The sequence below is a fragment of the Enhydra lutris genome, unplaced genomic scaffold, assembly GCF_002288905.1.
Source record: "Enhydra lutris kenyoni isolate GAN:26980312 unplaced genomic scaffold, ASM228890v2 scaffoldscaffold7, whole genome shotgun sequence".
Taxonomy (NCBI): domain Eukaryota; kingdom Metazoa; phylum Chordata; class Mammalia; order Carnivora; family Mustelidae; genus Enhydra; species Enhydra lutris.
Genome location: NW_019154091.1, coordinates 23,612,331 through 23,635,679, shown reverse-complemented (window position 1 = coordinate 23,635,679; position 23,349 = coordinate 23,612,331). Strand labels below are relative to the sequence as shown.

Below are 23,349 nucleotides of genomic sequence, written 5' to 3'. Positions count from 1 at the left end.
TAGAGCTTTATAAAAAGTCAATACTTGACCTGGGTCTTAATAAATAGGTGGGAATTAACTGGGGTGTTACAGCCAGGAGGATGTGGGTATGATTAGAATAGTCTAGGCAGAAATTCTGGGAGTAGCAATTTGCTTACATTTCATTTCTATAGGATTTCTGCTTAAAAATCTTAGGAAATTGAACCATATTTCATTTTGCCATCAACGAAGGTCTAATGTACCATAATAATCAGCTTAAGCACTCTCAGCTATTAAATAGGCATGAGGGGGCTATAAAACCTAGCCAGTACTTTCATATATTATGAGTAAAACAAAGAATCCAAAAAAGAAAATACTTAATGCCTAACATATTCCTAATGCTAGAATATTTTTGCCTGTAAGTACACATTACATTCTCAATCAATTCAGCCTAAGCTTCTCTTAAGAAACTTCATCTGTTATGGGCAATACCTTGATGGAATCCACATGACAATGGGTGATGTCATTTTTCCAAAGATAACCTGGTTAGATGATCTAAACTAACCCAGTGACTCAGAAAATTCAGGCTTACAAATTTTCAGAAATAAATTCAAGTCACAAAATTTGGATTGGATTCTTGAAATAAACCAGACATACAGTCTAGTGAACAAAACATTTCTGAATGTTATGAACAATAAACCAAAAAACTGGACAACCTAAGAGCAACAGAAAAGCTACAGAAAAAGCAAAGGAAAAAAATTTAGAACTTACCATGACTGAATCTGGAAGAAATAGAAAATCTGAATAGACCAATTACTTGTAAGGAGATTGAATCAGTAACCAAAAATCTCCCAAAGAAGGAAAACTCAGGAGCAGATAGCTTCGCTGGTGAATTTTGTCAAACATTTAAAGAAGAACTAACACTAGTCCTTCTCAAACTCTTCCAAAACTTTGAAGATGATGGGACAATCCAAAACTCACGAGGCCAGCATCATCCTGATACCAAAACTAGAAAATGATACTGCTAGGAAAGAAAACTATAGACAATATTCTTGATGAGTATAGATGTAAAAGCTTTCAATAAAAATACAGCAAATCAAATTCAGTAGCACATTAAAAAGATCTTTCACAATGATCAAGTGGGATGTATCCCTAGGGTACAAAGATAGTTCAATATAGAGAAATTAATCAATGTGATATGGCACAGAGAATGAAAACAAATCATATGATTATCTCAATAGATGCAGAGACAACATTTGACAAAGTACATCATTCATGATAAAAACTCTTAACAAATTACGTTTAGAAGGAGCACTTCTTAACAAAGGCCATATATGACAAGCCCACAGCTAACATCACAATCAGTGGTAAAATGTTGTTAGATTTTCCTTTAAGATCAGGAATAAAACAAAGACGCTGACTCTCATTATTTCTATTCAGCATAGTCCCAGAAGTCCCAGCTAGAGCAATCAGGCAAAGAAGAAGAAGAAGGAGGAGGGGAAGTAGGAGGGGGTGAAGAAAAGGTATCAGAATCAGAAAGAAAGAAGTAAAATTGGCTCTATATGCAGATGACATGATTTTATATATAGAAAATCCTAAAGACTCCACCCTCAGAAAACCCTGTTAGATTTAATTAATGAATTTAATAAAATTGCAGAATATAAAATTAACAAACAAATCAGTTGTGTTTCTATACACTAACAATGGATTTACTGAAAAAGAAATGAAGAAGTTGATCTCATTTATAGTAGCATCAAAAACAATAAAATACTTATAAATTAAACTAATTTTACATAATATTTACATAACTAAATTTACATTACATTGATGAAAGAAATTGAAGAAGACACAGATAGGCATCGCATGTTCATGGGTTGGAAGAATTAATATTATTAAAATGTCAATACTAACAAAAGCTGTCTATAGATTCAATGCAATCACTATCAAGTTTCCAATGGCATTTCTTATAGAAGTCCAAAAAAAAAAAACCTCATAAAATATATATGGAACCATGAAAGACTCTGAATAGACAAAGAAATCCTGAGAAAGAAGAACAAAGCAGGAGATCACACTTCCTAATTTCAACTACTATAAAAGTATAGTCATTAAAATAGTAAGGTATTGGCATGACAATAAATACATAGAATTGGCAGGCACAATGAAACAGAATCAAAACCTGGAAATGAACCCAAGTCTATACCATCAACTAATATTGGACAGAGGAGCCAAGAAGACCCAATGGAGACTCACTGGAGTCTCTTTAATAAGTGATACTGGTATAATTGGATATTCACATGCAAAAGAATAAAACTGTACACATATTTACATTACTCACAAAAATTAGCTGGCAGTGGATTAAAGATTTAAATGTAAGACCTGAAACCATGAAACTCCTAGAAGAAAACATAACAATAAAACTCCTTGACATGGGTCTGGTAATGATTTTTTGGATAGGACACCTGAAGTACAAGCAACAAAATAAAAAATAAACAAGTGGGAATACATCAAACTAAAAACTTCTGCACAGCAAAAGGAACCATCAACAAAGTGAAAAGACAACCTACAGAATTGGAAAAAATATTTACAAACCATATATATCTGTGAAGGGGTTCATATCCAAAATATAGAAAAAACTCATTCCACTCAATAGCAAGAAAACTTATGAACCAATTAAAAAAATGAACAAGGGACCTGAACAGACATTCTCCAAAGAAGATATACAAAAGGTCAATAGACACATGAAAAGATGCTCAACATCACTAGTCATTAGGGAAATGCAAATTAAAACCACAATGAGATATCACCTCATGCCTGTTAGAATGGCCATCATCAAAACGATGGGAGATAACAAAGGCTGGTAGGGATATAGAGAAAAGGGGACCCTTGACTGTTGGAGGAATTGCTAATTGAAATAGTCAGTATGGAAAACAGTGGAAGGATCCTCAAAAATTAAAAATAGTACTGCCATATGATCCAGCAGTTCCACTTCTAGGAATGTATCCAAAGGAAATAAAAATACTAACTCAAAAAAATTTGCACCCCCCCCATGTTTATAGAAGCATTACTTACAATAACTAAGATATGGAAACAACTTAAGTGTCCCTGAAAAAAGAAATTGGTATATAGATACATAGATGTGTGTGTGTGTGTGTGTGTGTGTGTGTGTGTGTGTATACGCACAATGAAATATTATGCAGCCATAGAAAAATGAGGAAATTCTACCATTTGCTAAAAATGGATAGACATTGAAGGCATTATGTTAAGCGAAATGTCAGAGGAAGACAAATACTGTATGATTTCACATATATGGAATCTCAAAAAAATAAATTACCTGAGGCAGAGGATGGGGGACAGGAATTGTAAGAAAATGGTTAAAAGTTACAAACTTGCAGTTACAGGATAAATAAGTACTTGGGATATAATATTAAAATGATGACCATAGCTAACACTGCTGTATGACATATAGAAAAGTTGTTAAGGGAGTAAATTCTAAGAGTTCCCTTCACAAGAAAATTTTTGTTCTTTTTTCTTCTTTTTTTTCTTTTTTATTGGATCTATATGAGAAGACGATAGCTGAACCTATGGTGATAATTATCTCACAATATGTGCAAATCAAATCATCATGCTGTTCACCTTAAGTTTATGCAGGGATGTATCTCAATTATTTCTAAATAAAAATGTTCTTAATGGAGTAGTTTATTAAGTCCCTATCACTGACCAACTGAAATCTGAGGCAGATAGCGGAATTTCCTTTGGCTTGGCTTTCCCAGCTGTAATATGGGAAAAAAAGGGACATGGTAAGAGCTAAGAGTGTGGGGGTAGGAGGCGGGGAAGGGGGGGAGATATATATATGTGATTAATGTATAATAGATTTCAATGAAGATTTCTTTCACAAATACAGAGCCATGCAGACATGACCCCCCAAACTTTGTTCAAAACTGTCTTATATGTTGTTTTCAAGGAGAGCAATGATGTATATAAAATATTCTGGGATCTCTTCAAGTTAAATAAATATAGCTCATGAATTCCAAGTATTTCCTTGGAACTCATCACCTTTCAAATTGTTGAACCACCCATTCTCATTTCAATGAAATAGAGACATGTAACCTGAGGTCGAATATTTGACTCTTCTCTAAGCAGAAGTATAAAGAGTAGAGTCATTTGTTTGCTTCAGCCTACATGTTTAATGCCTCCCGCAAATTCTAGGTCTCCTCAGAACGTTACTTAAAAAAAGCATTTTTACCACCATTCTTTTTTCTTCTCAGCCAGAATGAGGAAAGGATTATGTCCCTTAACCATCCTCAGTGTGTTCTTTGGATTTCCCCCAATGTTGGTATGACTTTAGAAGTGACTTCCTTATGAAAAAAACAAGTGGTTGGTAAAAAGACAATAGATTTGTTACAGGAAACCATGTCATTTTGACAAAGTTGGGGATCACTTAAAATCAAGTTTTTAATCAAGTAGAGTGATTTGGGCTTCATTAGGATATAGTTTAACGTGGTATAATAAAACATTTGGTAATTTACACTAATAAAATTTATACTTAGAAAATTATTTACACTTAGAAAATTATTTATACTTATAAAATTTGCCTCACTCCTCAAATCTACTGTTATATTTAGGTTCTTTTTATTTCAGTCAAAAAACTGTTTAGAAAAAAAAAACTGTTTAGTGTTTGGAGATGTTCTTAATCAATAATATTATACTAATCTTTAAAAAAAATTGTCACCAAATATTACCAGCACTCTTATTTTTCTTCTTTTCCTGAATAAAATCACTTGTGTCATTAATAGGTGAGCTTAATGTTTGTTATTACAAAAAATAATGAAAAATAAAGCCTAGCCAAGAGCATTGGAACAGAATTAATGAGGCTCGGAAGTAGTAATAGGAAAAATCCCTGGACAAATCATGTGGCATTTAGCATCAAGAAAGCACAAAATACAACTAACAAACGTATATTGTTTCTTTCTGTTGTAAGATATGAATGAGCTGTCAGCAATGCGGGATACCGTTGTTGCTAGAGAATTTAGCCAATTCTTGCCAAATTCTCAGAGAATCTGCAATGGTTTTTGTTTGCATTGGTTTGCTTTTATGTGAGGAGCGGGTAAGTGAGAATGGTATAAAGGAATGGGGATGAGTAGTTGAGACTGTCTGAGGGACAGCTGCTCGCAGTGTAGATTTACTAAAGTAAAGTGGGAATGAGGCATGAAGTAATAAATCCTGTCCCTGAAAAATGAAGCCATGTCATGGCTGACGGGCAATATGCTAGGCTATAGGAAGCAATGAAGGGACAAAGCCAAAAAAACACTTATGGATTCAAAAAAACGTCAAACAATAAAACCATCAAAAGAAAAAAAAAATCTTTTCACGTGTTTGGTACCCCCCTGCATTTTACATTCTGTCCCTCTTCCCGCTCTCGAAGCCCTCCCTCAAGCTGCCAGTTGGGATATTTTGATCGAGAGCAGTACACATAAACAATTACACTTTGTGACATTTGATATAGTGAGCCCAGAAGGCTAGAGATGGCTTTAGTAAATAATATGTGGCCAGATGAAAACACTTGGAATGTTAGGTAGGAAAAGATCAGAAAACTGGTCTTGGCAGATTCATTTTTTTGGGTCTAGAGTCAAAACCAGAGAAGGCAATGATCAACAGCTTTTACAGAACTGCCGATTTCTCCGTATATTTTTAGAGTATGGGATTCATCTAATTATCAATGTCCATCTGATAGATATACCTGTTTTCTTTTGCCTAATTAGATCTTGGACATGAAAATTTTAATGCTAATGCATCAGTACTTCGATCTAAGATTGAACCCCAATTAAGTAGTAGTGGGGGTTATAAAGTGATTTCAAAAGGGTCTGAGAAAAACTCGTTATATGACAAAATTATTTGTATATGACTTTGTCCACTTGCAACTGGTCCATAGCTTTCATTAGATTCCCGAAGGGGACTACTGCCCTTCTCAAGATGAGAGAGAATCACGAGAATCGAACAGCCCTACTTTCCCACAATCCCTCAGTGATGTCTTAATTACCAAGTTCAATGCCCTTTGCTTCTTTTCTCTGTATCTCTCCCTCTCTCCCTCTCTCTCTTTCTCTCTTTATTGCTTATGGATAGCAAATTGCTATAGACAATCCTCCCTTTCTAGAAATTCCTCTAATTTTTGAGATTATCATTCTGTTTCCTTCTTACCCTCCAGCAAGCTCCTTCTCGGTCTCCTTCAACTACTGGTAAATGAAAAGATGACCCAACATTCTGTTCTCTCCCACTTCTGTTCTCACCTGGATGACTCCCCTCATTTCAATTTGCATTGATTCACATTGGACACTGTTAGCCATGTCCACCCTCCTGAATAGTAGGCCTTTCCCTTAGCATACAGATATGTTTCTACCAAGTACACAAGTTTAGAAAACCCAGGTTCAGCTCTGAAAAAATACCAAATCCATCTTCTTCCATCCATCTCCGCTACCATCACCCTCCCACCAAAATTAACACTATCACTTGGATGACAGCAACTGTTTTCTAACTGCTTGATTCACAACTTCTGTTAAATCTTCCTTCTCTCTCTTTCTCATTTTTCCCTTCATCTCATGAAAAATATAGTATCTTTTCATTATAAAGTCTGACTGCATTAAATCCTGCAACATTTTTCTATTCTTTTCTGTACAAAGTCAAAATCTTCCCACACCTGTGCCATCCCTGTTGAGTCCCATATTTTCTCTTGGCTTCAGCAGTTTTGTTATTCTCTTGACTGGTTCCTCTTCTCCTCTACAATATACTTACCACATTTTGAAATCATGATTCTGACTACATTACTCAGGGCCCATTGAGTACATTCATTGTTTCTTTGCTGCCAGTAGGAAAAATCCAGTAACCTTTCAAATCGTACCAGGTTGCAAACACTTCTTTCCAACTTACTTAACATTATTTATATTCACAAAACATATACTACTAGTTTCTTTCTTACCACTTTTTTTTATGTTTCTGCCTTTAATTACTTTTTTCCCTCTATTTGGAAAGCTCTTCTTCCATTTTTAAGCATCAAAACATTACCTAATCCTAAAAATAAAAGGTTAGTAAAAAATAATACTACCACCAGAAAGTCTTTTTCGGCAGTACAAGTAAGGTTTACATGCTTTGAACAAAATCTTTCATGTATGCTTTCTTAATACATTATTTTTTTTAAGATTTTATTTATTTATTTGACAGACAGAGATCACAAGCAGGCAGAAAGAGAGGAGGAAGCAGGCTCCCCAAAGAGCAGAGAGCCCAATGTGGGGCTCGATCCCAGGACCCTGGGATCATAACATGAGCTGAAGGCAGAGGCTTTAACCCACTGAGCCACCCAGACACCCCAATACATTATTTTTTAAAAGATTTTATTTATTTATTTGTCAGAGAGAGAGGCAGAGGGAGAAGGAGAAGCAAGCTCCACACTGAGCAAGGAGCCCGATGAGGGACTGGATCCCAGGACCCTGGGATAAGCTGAAGGCAGGTGCTTAACCCTCTGTGCCACCCAGGCATCACAGATACATTGTTTTTTGTGTTTTTTTAAAGATTATTTATTTATTTATTTATATGACAGAGAGAGAGAGAGATCACAAGTAGGCAGAGAGGCAGGCAGAGAAAGAGGGGGAAGCAGGCTCCCCGCTGAGCAGAGAGCCCAAAGGGGGGCCGATCCCAGGACCCCTGAGACCACAACCCGAGCCGAAGGCAGAGGCTTAACCCACTGAGCCACCTAGGCACCCTACATTGTTTTTTCTACTGTGAATTACAGTTTGGTTTTTTACACACACACACACACACACACACACACACACACACACACGTAACCCAGTATTCTGGGTAATAAGCTTCTTGAATGCTTTCCCATTTCTAATTAATCATTATCTCTTTGGTATTTCTGTTACCTTTGATAAATAAATTGCTCTTTCCCTACTGAAAAAAAAAAGTTGTTGGTTCACATTTGTTTATGTAGAAAGATCCAAATTTTTCTGCATGGATTCAAAGTCTATTTTCTTTTTCATTGCAACACCACTGCCATGCACAATTTCTCTTATAAAAACAGAGCACTTATTTTTCCCCAAACACATCACACACTCATACCTTCCAGCTTTCACTCTTTATTATTTGTACTTCAATAGTTTGTCCCCAAGGACCCTGTTCTCTGAACAAGTCTGGATGAGGTGCCTCTCTTAAGTTTCCCTATAGTGTTTTGTGCATTTCAACTTACCACACTGTTTTTGTGGTTTACTTTTTGAACTGCCTTTCTGCTTATCAATTCTAAATTCCTGGAATGGAGAAATATTCTCTGAATCCTTAATACCAAGAGTACCTGGAGCATAATAAGTGCTTGCTAAGGTGTTTGGAAAGGATAAATAACTGCGCAATTATCATTTAGAATTCTACTCACTGTTCAGAATTCATCTCAAATTTCACCTCGCTATGTAAGTCCATCAGGATCCCCCAGTTGGAATTAATCTTTCTTCTTCCTACAGACCACAACTCCCCTTTTAACCTCTCTAATGGGATGTTTTGTATTGCATTTTGTACATTTGTTAGTTATGTATGTACCTACCATTAGTTATGTATGTACCTACCATAACCATGAGTTATGTATCACCCTCCCAAGCTCCAGCATTTCCTTCTCTAGAAAGCTTTCCTTGAAACCTGCCACCTAGGCAAAATCTCTCCTGACCTCTCATAGCTCATAATATATTATGATATCATATTCAAATGATTTATCATATTTAAATTTTAGTACCTAATGTGACCATCTTAAAGCCTACAAGGGAAGTCTTTTTAACACCTATGTCAAGAAAAGTACTTGATTCAGTCATAATTAATGTTCAACTTACTAACTTGAATGATGATCCATTATTTTTGTACACCTCAGGGGATTGTCTAGAGCAATGAATGTAGAAGATAGGCAGTCAGTGTTTTATAAATGAATGAATGACTTAACATGGGTAAATTATTGATATAAATTCCATTTTTGTCTTTTAAGATGAATGAAATTCTCCAGACTATTCATTAGTTTAAGCATATTTTTCTGTATTTTCTGATTTAGGCTATATTTGTTCAATGTGATTGGCTCAATGTAAGATATCCAGTGCATTAGTTTTCTAATAAATTTTATATTTGAACTTAATATATTACTAAATGCCTCAAAACCCTGGCCACTGTTTAACCTTTTCTTCTTTTAGTTCTAAAAGTAGTATTACAGACAGAGGGAGGCGGCCTCTAGGATAAGTGGTATCCATATTCACCTACCTGGCTGCCAGAAATTGGAATCGTGGAATTGTTTTTTAACCCTGACCAGGATTTACAAATTGAAAATGTCATTGTAAATATGCAAATATTATGGAAATGTTCTTACTGATTAGGATAATTTTAAGAAACCTAATTATGTGTCTGGCCTACCCATCTGTGAGAGCAGTCAATCAATGAACTGGTTATCATATTTAGATTAAAAGCTATTAGAAAGGAATAATACCTTTAAAAAAAAAAAACCAATAAGCTCAAGAAATGCTAAATGCTAATGTCAAGTGACCCAGAGAACTACAGCAAATTTTGTCTTTGTTTAAAATCACAGAAGTTGCATACAGATTATAAATAATAGCCATCCATCTCTCTAAGTCCTGGGGCTATGAGTTCATGTACCCTATTGAAATGAACTAGAATTAAAACATTTTAAGTATTGGCGCGTAATATCTTTGGGGCTCCTGGGTGGCTCAGTGGGTTAAGCCGCTGCCTTCAGCTCAGGTCATGATCTCAGAGTCCTGGGATCGAGCCCCGCATCGGGCTCTCTGCTCTCTAGGAGAGCCTGCTTCCTCCTCTCTCTCTGCCTGCCTCTCTGCCTGCTTGTGATCTCTCTGTCAAATAAATAAATAAAATCTTAAAAAAAAAAAAAAACATTTTAAGTATTAGTGGAAATATAGGTGTGCCTCCTTGGATTTATTATAAGGTTTGATGAAATCCACTTTTATCATTGTAATACCAAAAGCAAGAATGAAGTCTCAATATTTATGGTTTATTATAAGTGCTCATATGCAGAACTCACTGCCCCCTCTTTTTTTTTTTTCTTTTTTTAAGGGGACACAACAACTGAGAAACATGCTTTTGTTTTCAAAATTTTCTATTTGCAGCAGCTGTTCTGTATTGGCTTTTCTCTTTGCTCTTTTCTTTAAAAAATATATCCTCAGCATTATATTTCTTTGCTTTGTTTTATATCAGTGCCATGACCTATGGGTTTTAATCAAAGTTACTGGATGGCAGACAAAGTGTGCTATTCCTAAAGTATGAATTGCTTGCCATTGGTATAAATCGATCATTGATGTATTTGTTTCCTTTATTTTTTCCCAAGGAGTTGCAACAGTATCTTGCTAACCTGGCTGAACAGTGCAGTGCGGATAATAATGGTGTAGAACTCCCCGTTGTAATAATTCTTGATAATCTTCATCATGTGGGCTCTTTGAGTGATATCTTCAATGGTTTTCTCAACTGTAAATACAACAAATGGTATGCTTATGAAATATTTTGAGTGATGAAATATGAAAAAAATGACCAGATTTGTTTCTAATGTCTTTATACCTTTTTAAACCTATGGTGGATGCCATGAATTTAAGAAGCCTTCATTAATATTAGAACATATTTCCCCCCAAAAACAATCCCTGTGCATTTCTTGAAACATCTATTTATTCATTCAGCAATTATGTTCCAAGCAACTTTTATGGAAACATGATTTACTTGATGGCATTAGCTTCTATGGATATGTGGAAGGTCTGGGAGACCAATGTCAATGACAGAACATTTGGATCAAGGAAATTAAGAATTAAAATGAAGCTCTGAGCTCTGGTTTCACTTTTCCTCCATATCGAAGTTTAAATTCAACCTTCTGTAAAGATAAATTTAACGCATTCAGATATATCATCATTAATGAGTCTAACTTTTAACTATTTACAATGAAAGTAAAGGTTGAAGTAGGGTATAAAAAAATCTGAAAACCCACTAAAGATGGCTTCTAAAGGAAAGACATATAAGAGCAACCTAAATATTAGTTTTAATGGTGCAATATCCCTATTAATCTCTGCTAGAGATTTTTTATATGTTAAAAGTAGATCATCATAAGATCAGCTTTGAAACAAGAATACAAATGTTCTCGTCATTAAGAAACTTTAAAATATCTATGAAATAATGAAAGAGGGAAAATTAATGAATTTGGTTATAATCATAAGAGTCACAAGATGTTAGAGTAAAATGAGATTACTGTGATTATTCCATCTAACCTTTTTATTTTATAGATGAGTAAACTCAGGCTCAGAAAGGTAAAATGATTCTCCTAGGATGCTAGAGCTGAAATTAGAAGCCCAAATCCAAATTTCCAGCTCAATGATCTGTTATTTTTCCACCTAACATTACAAAATCACCCTCTTAAAGCCTAATGTTAATTGGAATAATCCATATTTACCTACATTGTTTTTTAAGGCAATTTTAATAGACTAGTCTCTTCTACCTTCAGCACATCAACGTATTTAATTTTATTTTCCAGTCCATATATTATTGGAACAATGAATCAGGGAGTTTCTTCATCACCAAATCTAGAGCTGCATCACAATTTCAGGTAAAGATAAATTGAATGCTTTGTTTTGTTTTGTTGTATTGTCTCTTTCTGTTTGCTTTTGGTTAGTGTTTTTCCATTTGTACATTGACAGATCCTTCCAGTGGTGACCTGTGGTGTGAAAATAATTCTCACTTCTTCTGACACTCTTTCTCAAGCAGACATTTTGTGATCTTCAACCTGTAATCGGAATTGTTTCTTTAAAAAAAAAAAAAAAGAAAAAAAGAAAGAAAGAAAGAGAAAAAAAAGAAAGGAAGGGAAAGAAATGTTTGTCCTGCTCACTATGTCACCAGCTAAAGTAGAGCACTTTTCTTCAAAGTGTGAGGAATGTGAAGAGAGTTCCTATTTCAGGATTTGTGATTCTCCTACAGAAGAGTACTCAGCATGTAGACTCCCACTCACTTCTGACGCACATGAGCTTTGCTTTAGCTTAAAAAGAAAAGTTATTTTGTATACCTCTAATGCTAAGAGATCTCCTAACCCCTTTGATCATTAAAATGAGCCACCAATTGACACAGGAACATTCTTTATTTATATTGGAAAGAGAATACTGTGGACTTAAAACTTAATTTATTTAAAGATTTCTGAATATATATATGTATATATATATATATATATATATATGTATATATATATAATTTTTTTTTTGTCTTTTTGTAGGTGGGTGCTATGTGCAAACCACACAGAACCAGTGAAAGGCTTTTTAGGTAGATACCTTCGAAGGAAACTGATAGAGATAGAGATTGAAAGGAATATACGCAATAATGACTTAGTCAAAATTATAGATTGGATTCCTAAGACATGGCATCATCTCAACAGTTTTTTGGAAACACACAGTTCTTCTGATGTTACCATTGGTGAGTTCCAAAACTGCAATATGCCATTTTCCAGGAACTAAGAGTACGTGGTAAAATGGCCAGATTGGATGGTAGAAAATAACAAGCAAAGCTAATTTTTTTCATGCTCCCAAAGATTTAAGTTTTCTTTTTTCCTTCTGAAAGTTTGCCTTCTTCTAAGCTTTATATGTCTGATTAGATTCATTATGCCTGACAATTATGGTTTTCTAAGATTTGACTGAAATCACATGAGTTTAATATAGCCAAATATTTAAAAATCAGATAACCACTTGAAATAAGTTATATCTGTTTAAATTCCCTTTTTATGATAAAAAACAAATTTTAGCCAATGGTTCACATCAAATATAGTTATGAGAGAAGATTTTAGTTAGAGATAATTTAGGTGTTTTATGGATAACTGAGGTGTTTTATATTTTTCATCAAGGCAAAACTGAATTAATTCTCTTTGGTTGGCATAAAAATGTTTATTTTTCTAATCCTTCTTAATTGCATGTATAAAAGTCTCTTTCCTATTTTGCTGGATTATAAAGATATGTTCACCAAAGATATAAGGTAAATGAAAAAGAAGAATTTGATAATTGAGATCAAAAGACCAAAGCTGAGTCCCACTCTGCAAATAATAACATATTTTATACTTGGGAATTTAGTTCAGCACAATTTCATCATCTATAAAGTGGGGCAGGTTGACTGGATTATGACCTTTAGGATTTCTCTTAATTCTAATAAGTTATGTTCTTATGTTAAGATTTTAGGGTAAAAGGAAGAGGAGTTCAGGAGTTTGAGTCTTCAGAAAAACATACTTTGATAATAATCAAGATGGCTAAGATTGTAATTGTTTAAGAATCCTGCAAGATATATTATTAATTCCCCCCAAATTATGTCGCAAATATTTATGTGTTTAGGTTGTTACATGTAATGGTTCTCAAAATGGTTTGCTTCTTCTTAGGGCCCCGACTTTTCCTTCCTTGCCCTATGGATGTAGAAGGTTCTAGAGTGTGGTTCATGGATCTCTGGAACTATTCTTTGGTACCTTACATTCTGGAGGCAGTGAGAGAAGGTCTTCAGGTATAGTATTCAATATTCTTTACTGTTTAAAAACAAGCAAAATCGTCCTTTGAAGCAAAAAACATTCTTTTCTCTGGGTATTTATACAGAAACTGAAGGCATGAACTATATAAACATATTGGTCAAGTTTTAAAGATCAACTAGTATGTAACTATTTATTGTGTATTCTGTTCTGAAAATAAATATGTGGGAGAAGGAGAAAACCTTTATTCCAACAACTACCCATTTAAGGCCAAACAAACTCATTGCCATGAGAATTAGCAATCATTGAAAGCCAGCTAATTGGACAGTTCTGTATCTTATAAGACAGACATGTTAAATGGGCCTTGATCATTTCTTCTCTTAACATATAGTTTGCAACAAGTAGTTTCTGCTTACTGGTTCCCTGTTTTTAGTATGTTTCATTGTTTGAAACCCTTTAACCTCACTCGTAGGATCCTTTACTATTTTGAGGGAATGCTCTACATTCTAAGGCAATTGACTTTTTAAAATCTATGGCAGGTTGATTTAGCAGCATTCCTGCTGTTCCTCTCATCTACCTCATGTCATGAGGCCCTACGCTGTCTCTTCTATGTACTCTGAATGGAAAATTCAAAATACATCACTAATAAGAAAATTCTGTTTCTCAACGAAATTTACTCTCTCCTCAAATTGGATTTGAGCTTTCATGAAATTGTAGAATTGTAAACCTCAAGGTTGAATCTTTAAGATTTTTAATTCATAATCATCCAGCTTATTGTAAAGAATTTAATCTTTTTTACAACTCGGCCAAAGTTTAGGAAGTTTTTGCTTAGGCATCTCTATCTCTGATTATTGCAACTGCTACTAGAATTAAGATACAGTTCTTGCTTTTCACATTTGTCATCTGCAATAGTGCATTAGGTATTTACCCTTTAAAAAGTCACTGGTGATCTATACTCCTTCCTATCCTTTCCTTTGAGCGGCCCACTGTCCTCACCTAGGAGAGCAGAATGGCAGTATTTAGAACCATCACGATGGTTCTGGTGAACACGATGAATAAATATTTGGAAGATGTGCTCAGAATCTTCAGAGATAATGATCCTAGAGCATGCTATCTATTGGTTTTATTCCAGATTTAAGTAATACAGTTTCCTATTTGAAGGCTATGAGCCAGTTGTTGTTTGGTTCCAATAAAATAAAAGACTATACCAAAGGTTTATATTTTTTAAATATAACATCTCACTTTTCTGGGTTCCTCTGAAACTGTTATGCTATAGTGTGAGTTGAATTTCTCAATGTCAATCATTTTATACAAAAAAGAAATTTATGTGAAAGTTTATAATATGCTAGAAGTCATATTTTTAAAACCAATATTTATTTATTTATTTATTATTATTTTTTTAAATTTCTTTTCAGCGTAACAGTATTCATTGTTTTTGCATCACACCCAGTGCTCCATGCAATACGTGCCCTCCCCAATACCCACCACCTGGTTCCCCCAACCTCCCAACCCCCGCCCCTTCAAAACCCTCAGGTTGTTTTTCAGTGTCCATAGTCTCTCATGGTTCACCTCCCCTTCCAATCTCCCTCAACTCCCTTCTCCTCTCCATCTCCTCATGTCCTCCATGTTATTTGTTACGCTCCACAAATAAGTGAAACCCTATGATAATTGACTCTCTCTGCTTGACTTATTTCACTCAGCATAATCTCTTCCAGTCCCGTCCATGTTGCTACAAAAGTTGGGTATTCATCCTTTCTGATGGAGGCATAATACTCCATAAATGAAAGTTCTCTTCATATAGTTTCAGTATTAATAAGCTGTCATCCAAGTTTTTACGTATAAAATCTCTTTATTTCCCATGTGTTTGCTAATACAGATAAAGGAAAAGAAGACTGCATAAACTCAAAAATAGCAATACCTAACACTGCTTAGCTTCTTTAAGTCTAATTTTTTAAAAACTGTTTCAGTTCTTTTTTTAAAAATGTTTAAGTCAATATTATTTTTAAAACACTATCCGGAGAATTAGAATTGTATACAGCTTCCATTTAGGCAAAAGTATAACTCTTAGAGTAATACCGGTTTCCCAGACGAAAACTAAGAGATAGTTCAAAATTATTTTTGAAGAGGAGAAAAAAATGTCTCGTTTCTCTTTGTGGTTCTAGATGTTTAGTAGTCGGTTAGTGTAAATGCAAATCAACCGTAATGTGTAGGGAATGTAGGGGGGAAGCCCAGTACCCAGGAGAGATAAGAAAAAATAAGTAGACATTTCTCATTGCTACTGAAGGATGTGCTCAGCCACAAGCCCATTGGCAGATGATATTTCTGGGGTGTTCCATGTATGTTTTCTATAAGAAAAGGAAGAAAAGGAATCATGTGTATTACGAACAATTCCCTTGGATCTACTGGTAACAAAGAACCTTGAATTGGAACAAGAGGTGAAAAACAAAGTCTTCTTGCAAAGATGAAACTCTGAGTTGAGTGGAATAGAAAAATCTCTTTTCAAATGCATGCTCTGATGAGGAACCATAGGGAATGTTCTCTGCCAGATGTTCTAGTTGGAAGAAAACACCGGTGATAAAATGGATTCTGATTTTCATTCTGATGATTCTACCTTTATCGAAATGGCAACAACAAATTCATATTATTCTAATTATTTAAATATTTAATATTTTATAATTTTATAATATTTTAATATTTAAATCTTCTTTCAATTATTTTTCTATAATATCTGTTCTACACTGAAATTTAGTATTGGACCTATTGAGCATTTTATTGGTCACCTCCAATTTTGCTGTCTTGTATGATTCTTTAAAGGGCTGGCATCAGTTGATTCTAGACCTTCATATTTTTTGTATAAAATTTACTTTCCGAGAATGACACATTTTCCTTCAGTTAGCTTAAGTTGTATGGCAAGCTGTGTCTTTTGCTTTATAAAGTAGGTTTTTAACTGAGAAAAACTTTTGCTTCAAAACTCTCGCTAGCCATAAAAACTATATATCTGTTATATAGTGATAGTGATTGCTACTCCTGCCTTCATCTCCCAAGGGATATGCAGATATCAGGACCTGGCCTGTTGCTTGCTTGCTTGCTTTCTCTTTGTCTCTTTCTTTCTTTCTCTTTATCTCAAGGCAAGGCTGACACAACCTCATACAGTTCCTCTGGAAGAAACCCGAAAGGTAACTCCAAGGCAATTCATGTGCCTTCTGTGGTGTCAGTATCCACCATTTTGCTTTTGATCACTGACCCACAGTAGGCCATGTAGAAAACCTCCCAGTGTGCTGAGACCATATATGCACCTGGTAACCAGGCTTTTAGGAGGGAGGGAGGAGGAGGTCAAGGCAGGGGGGATAGTACATCAAAGACCTAGTTTGCCCATGTTACTGCCCTCTTCTCTTCATTTTAGCTTTTCTTTCTGTCCCCCTGCAGCCTGGTACTTGTTTATAAAGTCCATTCCACCTCTGTTTCTGCAGTGTGCCCTTCCTAATTAAAAATTTGTAACATGTCTTACATTCATCTTCTCCCTTTCCTCCACTACCAGTACTTGAGCCATTATCACCTCTTTCTTACTGACTCTTTGCTTCCTTTTGGGTCCTGACAATATGAATGCTTTCATTTCCCATTTTCCTCTTCTTTTACTGTTGGCCTTATAAATAAACATCTAAAAAGAGTTTTTACAGGAACCAATGAGATTATTAGAGGAAATTAATGCAGAGAAAATGATTATCAGAGAAATTATTTTTATTTTCAAAGAAACTTTGAGTAGAGTGAGGTTGAAAAAGAGAAATTCTCTTATTGTATTTATCATCTTTGCAAAGTGCACCTTAGTAGAGAACTCTGTTTAGTGCCTAGCACAGCTTTCTTCAGTTCTCCATCACTGGAACTTTCCTTCCTCAACTGTGAGTTTTCTTTTGGTTTATAAAATCACTAATAAATATGGGCAGTGAATTCTATATGCATTTAAAATAAATCCCCTTTGTACTCTCTCCCAAATGCTGACTATCTATCCCAGATGTTCATCTTTATTTTATCTCTCCTTCAAGTTTAAAGAGAGTTAGGTGGACAGACATATATTTACAAACTGGAAAATTGTATATGGACACAATTCTCTTGAAAGTTCCATAAGAACTCAATGTGCGAAGGAATCACTCAATTAGTGGTCACCTTTTTTACTGAGTAGGAATGTAGTAGATATGTATTAAATATGTAATCATTTTGTAGATGTATGGGAAACGGGCACCTTGGGAAGACCCCTCAAAGTGGGTGCTTGACACATACCCATGGAGCTCAGCATCTCTGCCTCAGGATGGTCCAGCATTACTTCAGTTGAGACCAGAAGATGTTGGGTATGAGGGCTGCATATCCACTAAGGAAGCCACAACCTCAAAGCACATTCCACAAAGTGACACAGAAGGGGATCCTCTGGTAAGAAGCTGATGTGTGATTCTTCTAATATAATCTTAACTACAGTGTGTTGTCATCAATATTTAGTCATTTGTATCAAAGATACTAGTTATCTTAGGTGGTATTTGGGACTGCTCTGATACAGGTATTCTGTTTTTAACTCTTTTTCCTTTGGCTTACTTTCCTTAGGTTAAATTCTTAAAAATGAAAGACCAAACTTATATGCTTAACAATCAAGAAACGCTAAAATCAGGCTGAACTCTGAGACCATAATTTTTATTTTATTATGCAGAAAATTATGTAAATTCATAAGTCTTCAACATTACATGACTCAACTCACTAGGTATTTAAGAGAAAATCAGATTTTGTTCTTAATATAATATTTTACATATATCAACTAGTCTGACTAGATTTACAATTAGTTTTTTGTTGCCTACAGTTGAGAAGACTAAACTGACTTGGAAATCAAAGGGAAGTTATTCTCCCTGATTCTCCCTGTCTTTCTTAATTTGTAGTTCTGTATGGTTTAATAAAGGTCAATAAAACTCCAAACTATGAGTACTCTGAGAATATTAAGTAAGTAGTATTATTAGGAAAAATATTTTATTTTTTTCATGTTTATAGATGAATTTATATAGATTGGTATCAGGTGTAATGCATTTATTAGCTTACCATTCTATGGTTACAGAAATCACTGGACCTGTACAATCAATACAGAAAAAAATACTGAAATAAAGGCCATTATGTTATTTAAAACAAAAAAGGAAATTATTAAAAATCATAACCTGTGACATACCCAAGAACATAAAGTGATTTGATATTTTTTTGGAATATTAGTATACTCACAACCCAACATATATACATTATCATCTCAGCTGACCAGTCTTAATATTTTGGTGGTTACATGTAAACAAGATGATAGATTTTTAAGATCTTTTCCAGGGCAAAAGACATGCGTGCGCGTGTGCGCACGCACGTGTGCACACACACACGCAGGCAGAAAATTGTGCATACTATTTCAAAGGGTTCCATAGAGTAATGGAAATATTTACAAAGGTCTGCTTAGAGTCCAGAGAACTCATATAGGACTTCCAAATTGGACTTTTGCTCTAGACCATAAAATCCTTAAGGGCCTGGATCTTTCTTTTTCTAACAGGTAGTTGGCCCTTTAGCTCATACATAACTTGAAATCAACAGTAATGGAAGAATTGGTTTAGATGCAGCATAATTGTGAGCAAATACTAATTGCCTATAGAATGGTTCATATTTAAGAGAAAATATTAACTTTAGGATACAAGTATGGGTTATTACATCTGAATTTTATAAACTCTAGTCTTGCCTTTGTGTGTTGATATACTGTGTCTGTTCCAGGTAAGGAGAAGCTTTATAGAGTTTGTTTTGAAAAATTAAACTGTCGAGTAAGGGACCCTTACGGGATGCCCTCAACTTCCCGGTTCCGATCAGCTAAACCCATTTAGCACTCTTCCCTGGCTCTGAATGCTCTTGTCTTCTAGTACAGAAAAGGGATCCAGAGTCTCCCATACTGAATAAAAACTGGGGTTAAAAAATCTGATTCTTAAATGGCTGCTCAACTAAACATCTTAAGAAACAGGAGATTATGGTGTGCTAAATAACAAAAGACTTATCATCTAAAAGTAAATCTTTGGATCAGGCACCTTCTGATAAGAAAATAAATATTCTATCTGCTTTTATTTTGTTATAGTTCTATAATTACTGATATCGAGTAAAAATATATTTGCAGTCCAATCTAAATCAAAAATATTTGGAAAAAATCCACTATTTAATGTCAGAAATATGTTGGATGTGAACAAGGATACAAGTTTTTGGTGCATCTCACAGTATTTTATTCCTCATCAACAAATGCATTCATTCTTTCAACAAGTATTAATAAGTATATCCTCATGGCTAAGACTTGGTAGATAAATAAAAAAGATAAATAAAGTACCATTTTTGGTCTCAAGAAGCTCAAGGTTCATTACTGGAAAGAGAAGTCTACCTATTTAAATTACAGTAAAATAATGGTAGAGTCACATGCTAGATAATGTTGTGAGTCCACTGAGGAAGTGATTAGGAAAAAGCTTTATAAAGGAGGAGACTCTTGAGCTGCGTCTAGAAGGAAGAACAGATGTTCCATCATGTGATTGGATGGAGAACATCCAAAATTAAGGAAGCAGCAGGTGAATTTAGAACACTGTAAGAAAAATGAATATGAATAAAAATGCTATCTGCAGATTGATGGGATTAGAACAAAAAGGGCAAGAAAAGTTAGAACTACAAAGTCTGCAAGAAGAAATAGAGCTACAAAAGTCTGCCAAGGCTTGTTTATCTTTGTAGGAAGTTAAAACTTTATCACACAGATAATGAAGAGCTATCAAAGGTGTTTGGGCAGGGGACTTTTATTATCTGGATTTGCGGGTTATAAAGATCTCTTTGGTAACAGAGCAGAAGACAGATTAAAGAAGAGAGGATGGAGGCTAGGAGCCCAGCAGATTGGTAATAGCAGAGGTGATAAGGAACTGAGCAATGTGTTACAAATGATAGACATTATATTTATGATTATGAATGTGGGGAAAGCAGAGGAGAGGAGAGGAAGGACATTCTTTTGCAGAGAATAATGATCTATCCCAGTGACTATTGGATCATATTTGTAACCTTGCCCCCTCTTGTAATCCCCTTTGACTTGAATGCACAAAGCAACACTATGAGAAGGCAAATTAAATCCCATGTGTACATTTATTATGAATCTAAGACTTGGAACTTAGTCTAATAAAGTGTATTTACTATATGGCACCATTTTAAAAAATCAAGACTTTAGATGCTTCTATTACACCATAAAACTTCTACAGCATTCAGCATTCAAGTGATTTCAAATATTTGACTGAGGTTAGAATCATAACCCTTAAAATAGACCTCATTTACAATTTCTACTCTTAGTAAATCAGGAGGACACTCAACACACAATGGTCTTTTACAAATTATCTTCACTCAAATGCTTGAACATACAGCCAGTGACTAATGATGGAGGAACTGATATCAGAAAGGAGGGAGGCAATATGAATGTGCATGGGGTGGGCGGTGTGGGTGAGAGACAGAGAGAGAGATAAGAAGAGAGAGAAAGTACATGTTTATGGAGACATTTGGCTTTTGCTTTATTGGGTTTGACAGGCTGTCACTACTTTCATTTCATGTCTGTATATAGTTGATTTAATAAATTCAGAGAGTTAGCCTAACAATTATATTAAAAAATGTTGTCTTGAAGAATATTAAAATGACTTTAAAATATGCTATCTCTGTAGCCTCTCTGTCAGAAAGGCCTGCTTGCTAAAATTGTTGATTATCATCTATCATCTATTTCACAGGCATTTATTGAACATGCATTTTACACAGAACACACAAGCATCCATAGCCTAACATATGTCTAAGGAATCCTTTTTTTAGATTTCTCTTTTTTATTGGATCAGATTCTCCAGTCCTCTAATTTGGGAAAGAAAAAAAGGAACAACTTGGATTACTTTATAAAATAATAAAATGACTATGCATTAAACAATATAAAGATTAGGACCACTTCTAGAAACCCTCGACAAGAAAACAAGTCTTACTTCTTTCATGAAGACCCATGCCAGTTTTCCTGCACTTTCTAATAAAATCATTGAACAGGTTATCCACAATTTGCTTTTAAGCAATCTTTCCTTTTTCCTCTAACAGTGGATCTGCAGATCTATCAAAAGCCAGCAAGCTGGCTGCCTTTTATTTTGTAGTACATGGAAACGCTAGCTGTATTTCTCCCCAGGTGCTCTCAGGCGTATGTCCCTTTTTCTGGAACAAACATTACCATTGTCCTATCAACGGGGAAACCCGAGACAGCTGCTATTGTTCCAGAAGGTGGCTTTTGTTTTCAGTGATAGATCGATCATATTTTAGCCAGAAATTCAACAACAACAGAAACTTGACAGTGATCCTCTCCCTCTCCCTCCTCAAACACTCATGGTCGGCTTCATTCAGTGACCCCTTTCGAGGTCAGCCCCTAAACAGCAGATGGTGCGTTTGTGTGCAGCAGCTGGCGTCATTCCACTCCATCCCCTCCTTCTCTCGCGGGAGCGTGTGCACGCGCTCGCGTGCGCGTCTGTGTGTGTATGAACATCCACGACTTTCACTTGCCATTCAATGCTTTCTGCTTCTCCGCGCCAAAAAGCTGAGAAGCTTGGCGTGCTCTCCAGCAACGAGCCCAGATGTCCAGCTGTGATACAGTTTCTTTCCCAGTCTCCCTGCTGGAGCCGTATTCATTCACAACCCCAAATAAAAGAGCTCTCTAGAGGCCCTGTTTGGTCCTTATGGTTTGGTGTCGTAGCCGTGTTCAGGCAGAACCGGGATAGGAGCCGGAGGCGACTCATGCAGACGTGACATTGTTTCCCCGTCTCCCTCGGATGGGATGAGGCGCGCTGCCTCCGTGTGGCTCCGGGCCGTGTGTTTTATGGGGCTGGCTGGCTCACTGCATCACTGCCTACATCGATGTCTCTTTTTCTTTCTTCAGATGAATATGCTAATGAAACTCCAAGAAGCAGCCAATTACTCGGGCACACAAAGCTGTGACAGCGATAGTACCAGCCACCATGACGACATTTTAGATTCATCTCTTGAATCTACTCTCTAGGGGGTGAAAGAAGTTAGGGGAAGAGAGGATGCTTTTGCTAAAGGTTTAACAAGGAAGGAAGGAAGGTATTTTCACGAAACCACTGCCAGTAGGAAAGCACCCTGTCAAGGGCCCTGACCCAGAGTCGTGGTCTCCGAGAAGCAGAGCGAAGTCTGAACCGCCAAGATGCTCGACTGAAACGCAAGCTTAACTTTATTTTATTTCTAGGCATTTTTTTTATATCCGTGGAGTGGTGTCCGGCTCCATTACTCAACTGGAAAGGACCCTAAGGACAGGGCAACTGAATAGATTGCACATGGGGTAGCCAAACTGGACTTTCTGTTTTTTCCTCTTTAAAAGTTTACAATGCAGCCCTTTCTTTGTCCCTTCCTTTCTTTTCCTCTGAGGGGGCCCGTCCTCCCCGAGCGGGGTCCCTTCTTCTCCGTCCAGCCTCCCTCGTGCCACATGGTGCTGGTTACAGGGCTCCAGCAGCGTTTGTGCTGGGCGCTCACCCCAGTCCGAAAGGAAGCCAAGAGGCCAGTCCTCCGTCAGCACAAGCGGAATCGCGCCACCGCCCGGCAGACGCGAGCACGGCAAGCTGGAGACGTGCCAATGTCATTCTTAACTGCCACGTTCACACGATGTGCTCCGCCAACTTTCTCGTGTATGAGTCACAGGTTTTATAAGGTTGTTTTTACCACAGGTTTTATAAGGTTGTTTTAAACCACCTGCCCACTCCCTTAACAAGAGTTTTATACCAATTATTAGTCAACACTGACAAAAGGCTTTCTTAGGGCTTTATTCGTTGGAGCCTTTTCAGTGAAAGAAGGAA

General features: G+C 35.9%; 1 protein-coding gene across 2 annotated transcripts in view; it reads left to right on the top strand.

Annotated features, from left to right (window-relative positions):
* The window catches only part of LOC111142108 (neuron navigator 3), a 387,056-nt gene extending 364,308 nt beyond the window's left edge, over positions 1–22,748 (top strand). Inside the window, exons 34-39 of one of the 2 annotated variants that reach the window (XM_022495074.1) lie at positions 10,328–10,482; positions 11,513–11,584; positions 12,242–12,438; positions 13,385–13,503; positions 17,684–17,887; positions 22,419–22,748. In XM_022495074.1, coding sequence (XP_022350782.1) covers positions 10,328–10,482; positions 11,513–11,584; positions 12,242–12,438; positions 13,385–13,503; positions 17,684–17,887; positions 22,419–22,538 — 867 coding nt within the window. In that variant the 3' untranslated portion in view covers positions 22,539–22,748. The remainder of the gene's footprint in view (positions 1–10,327; positions 10,483–11,512; positions 11,585–12,241; positions 12,439–13,384; positions 13,504–17,683; positions 17,888–22,418) is intronic. The other variant, XM_022495073.1, reaches the window with a different exon arrangement.
* The last annotated feature ends 601 nt before the right edge of the window (positions 22,749–23,349 follow it).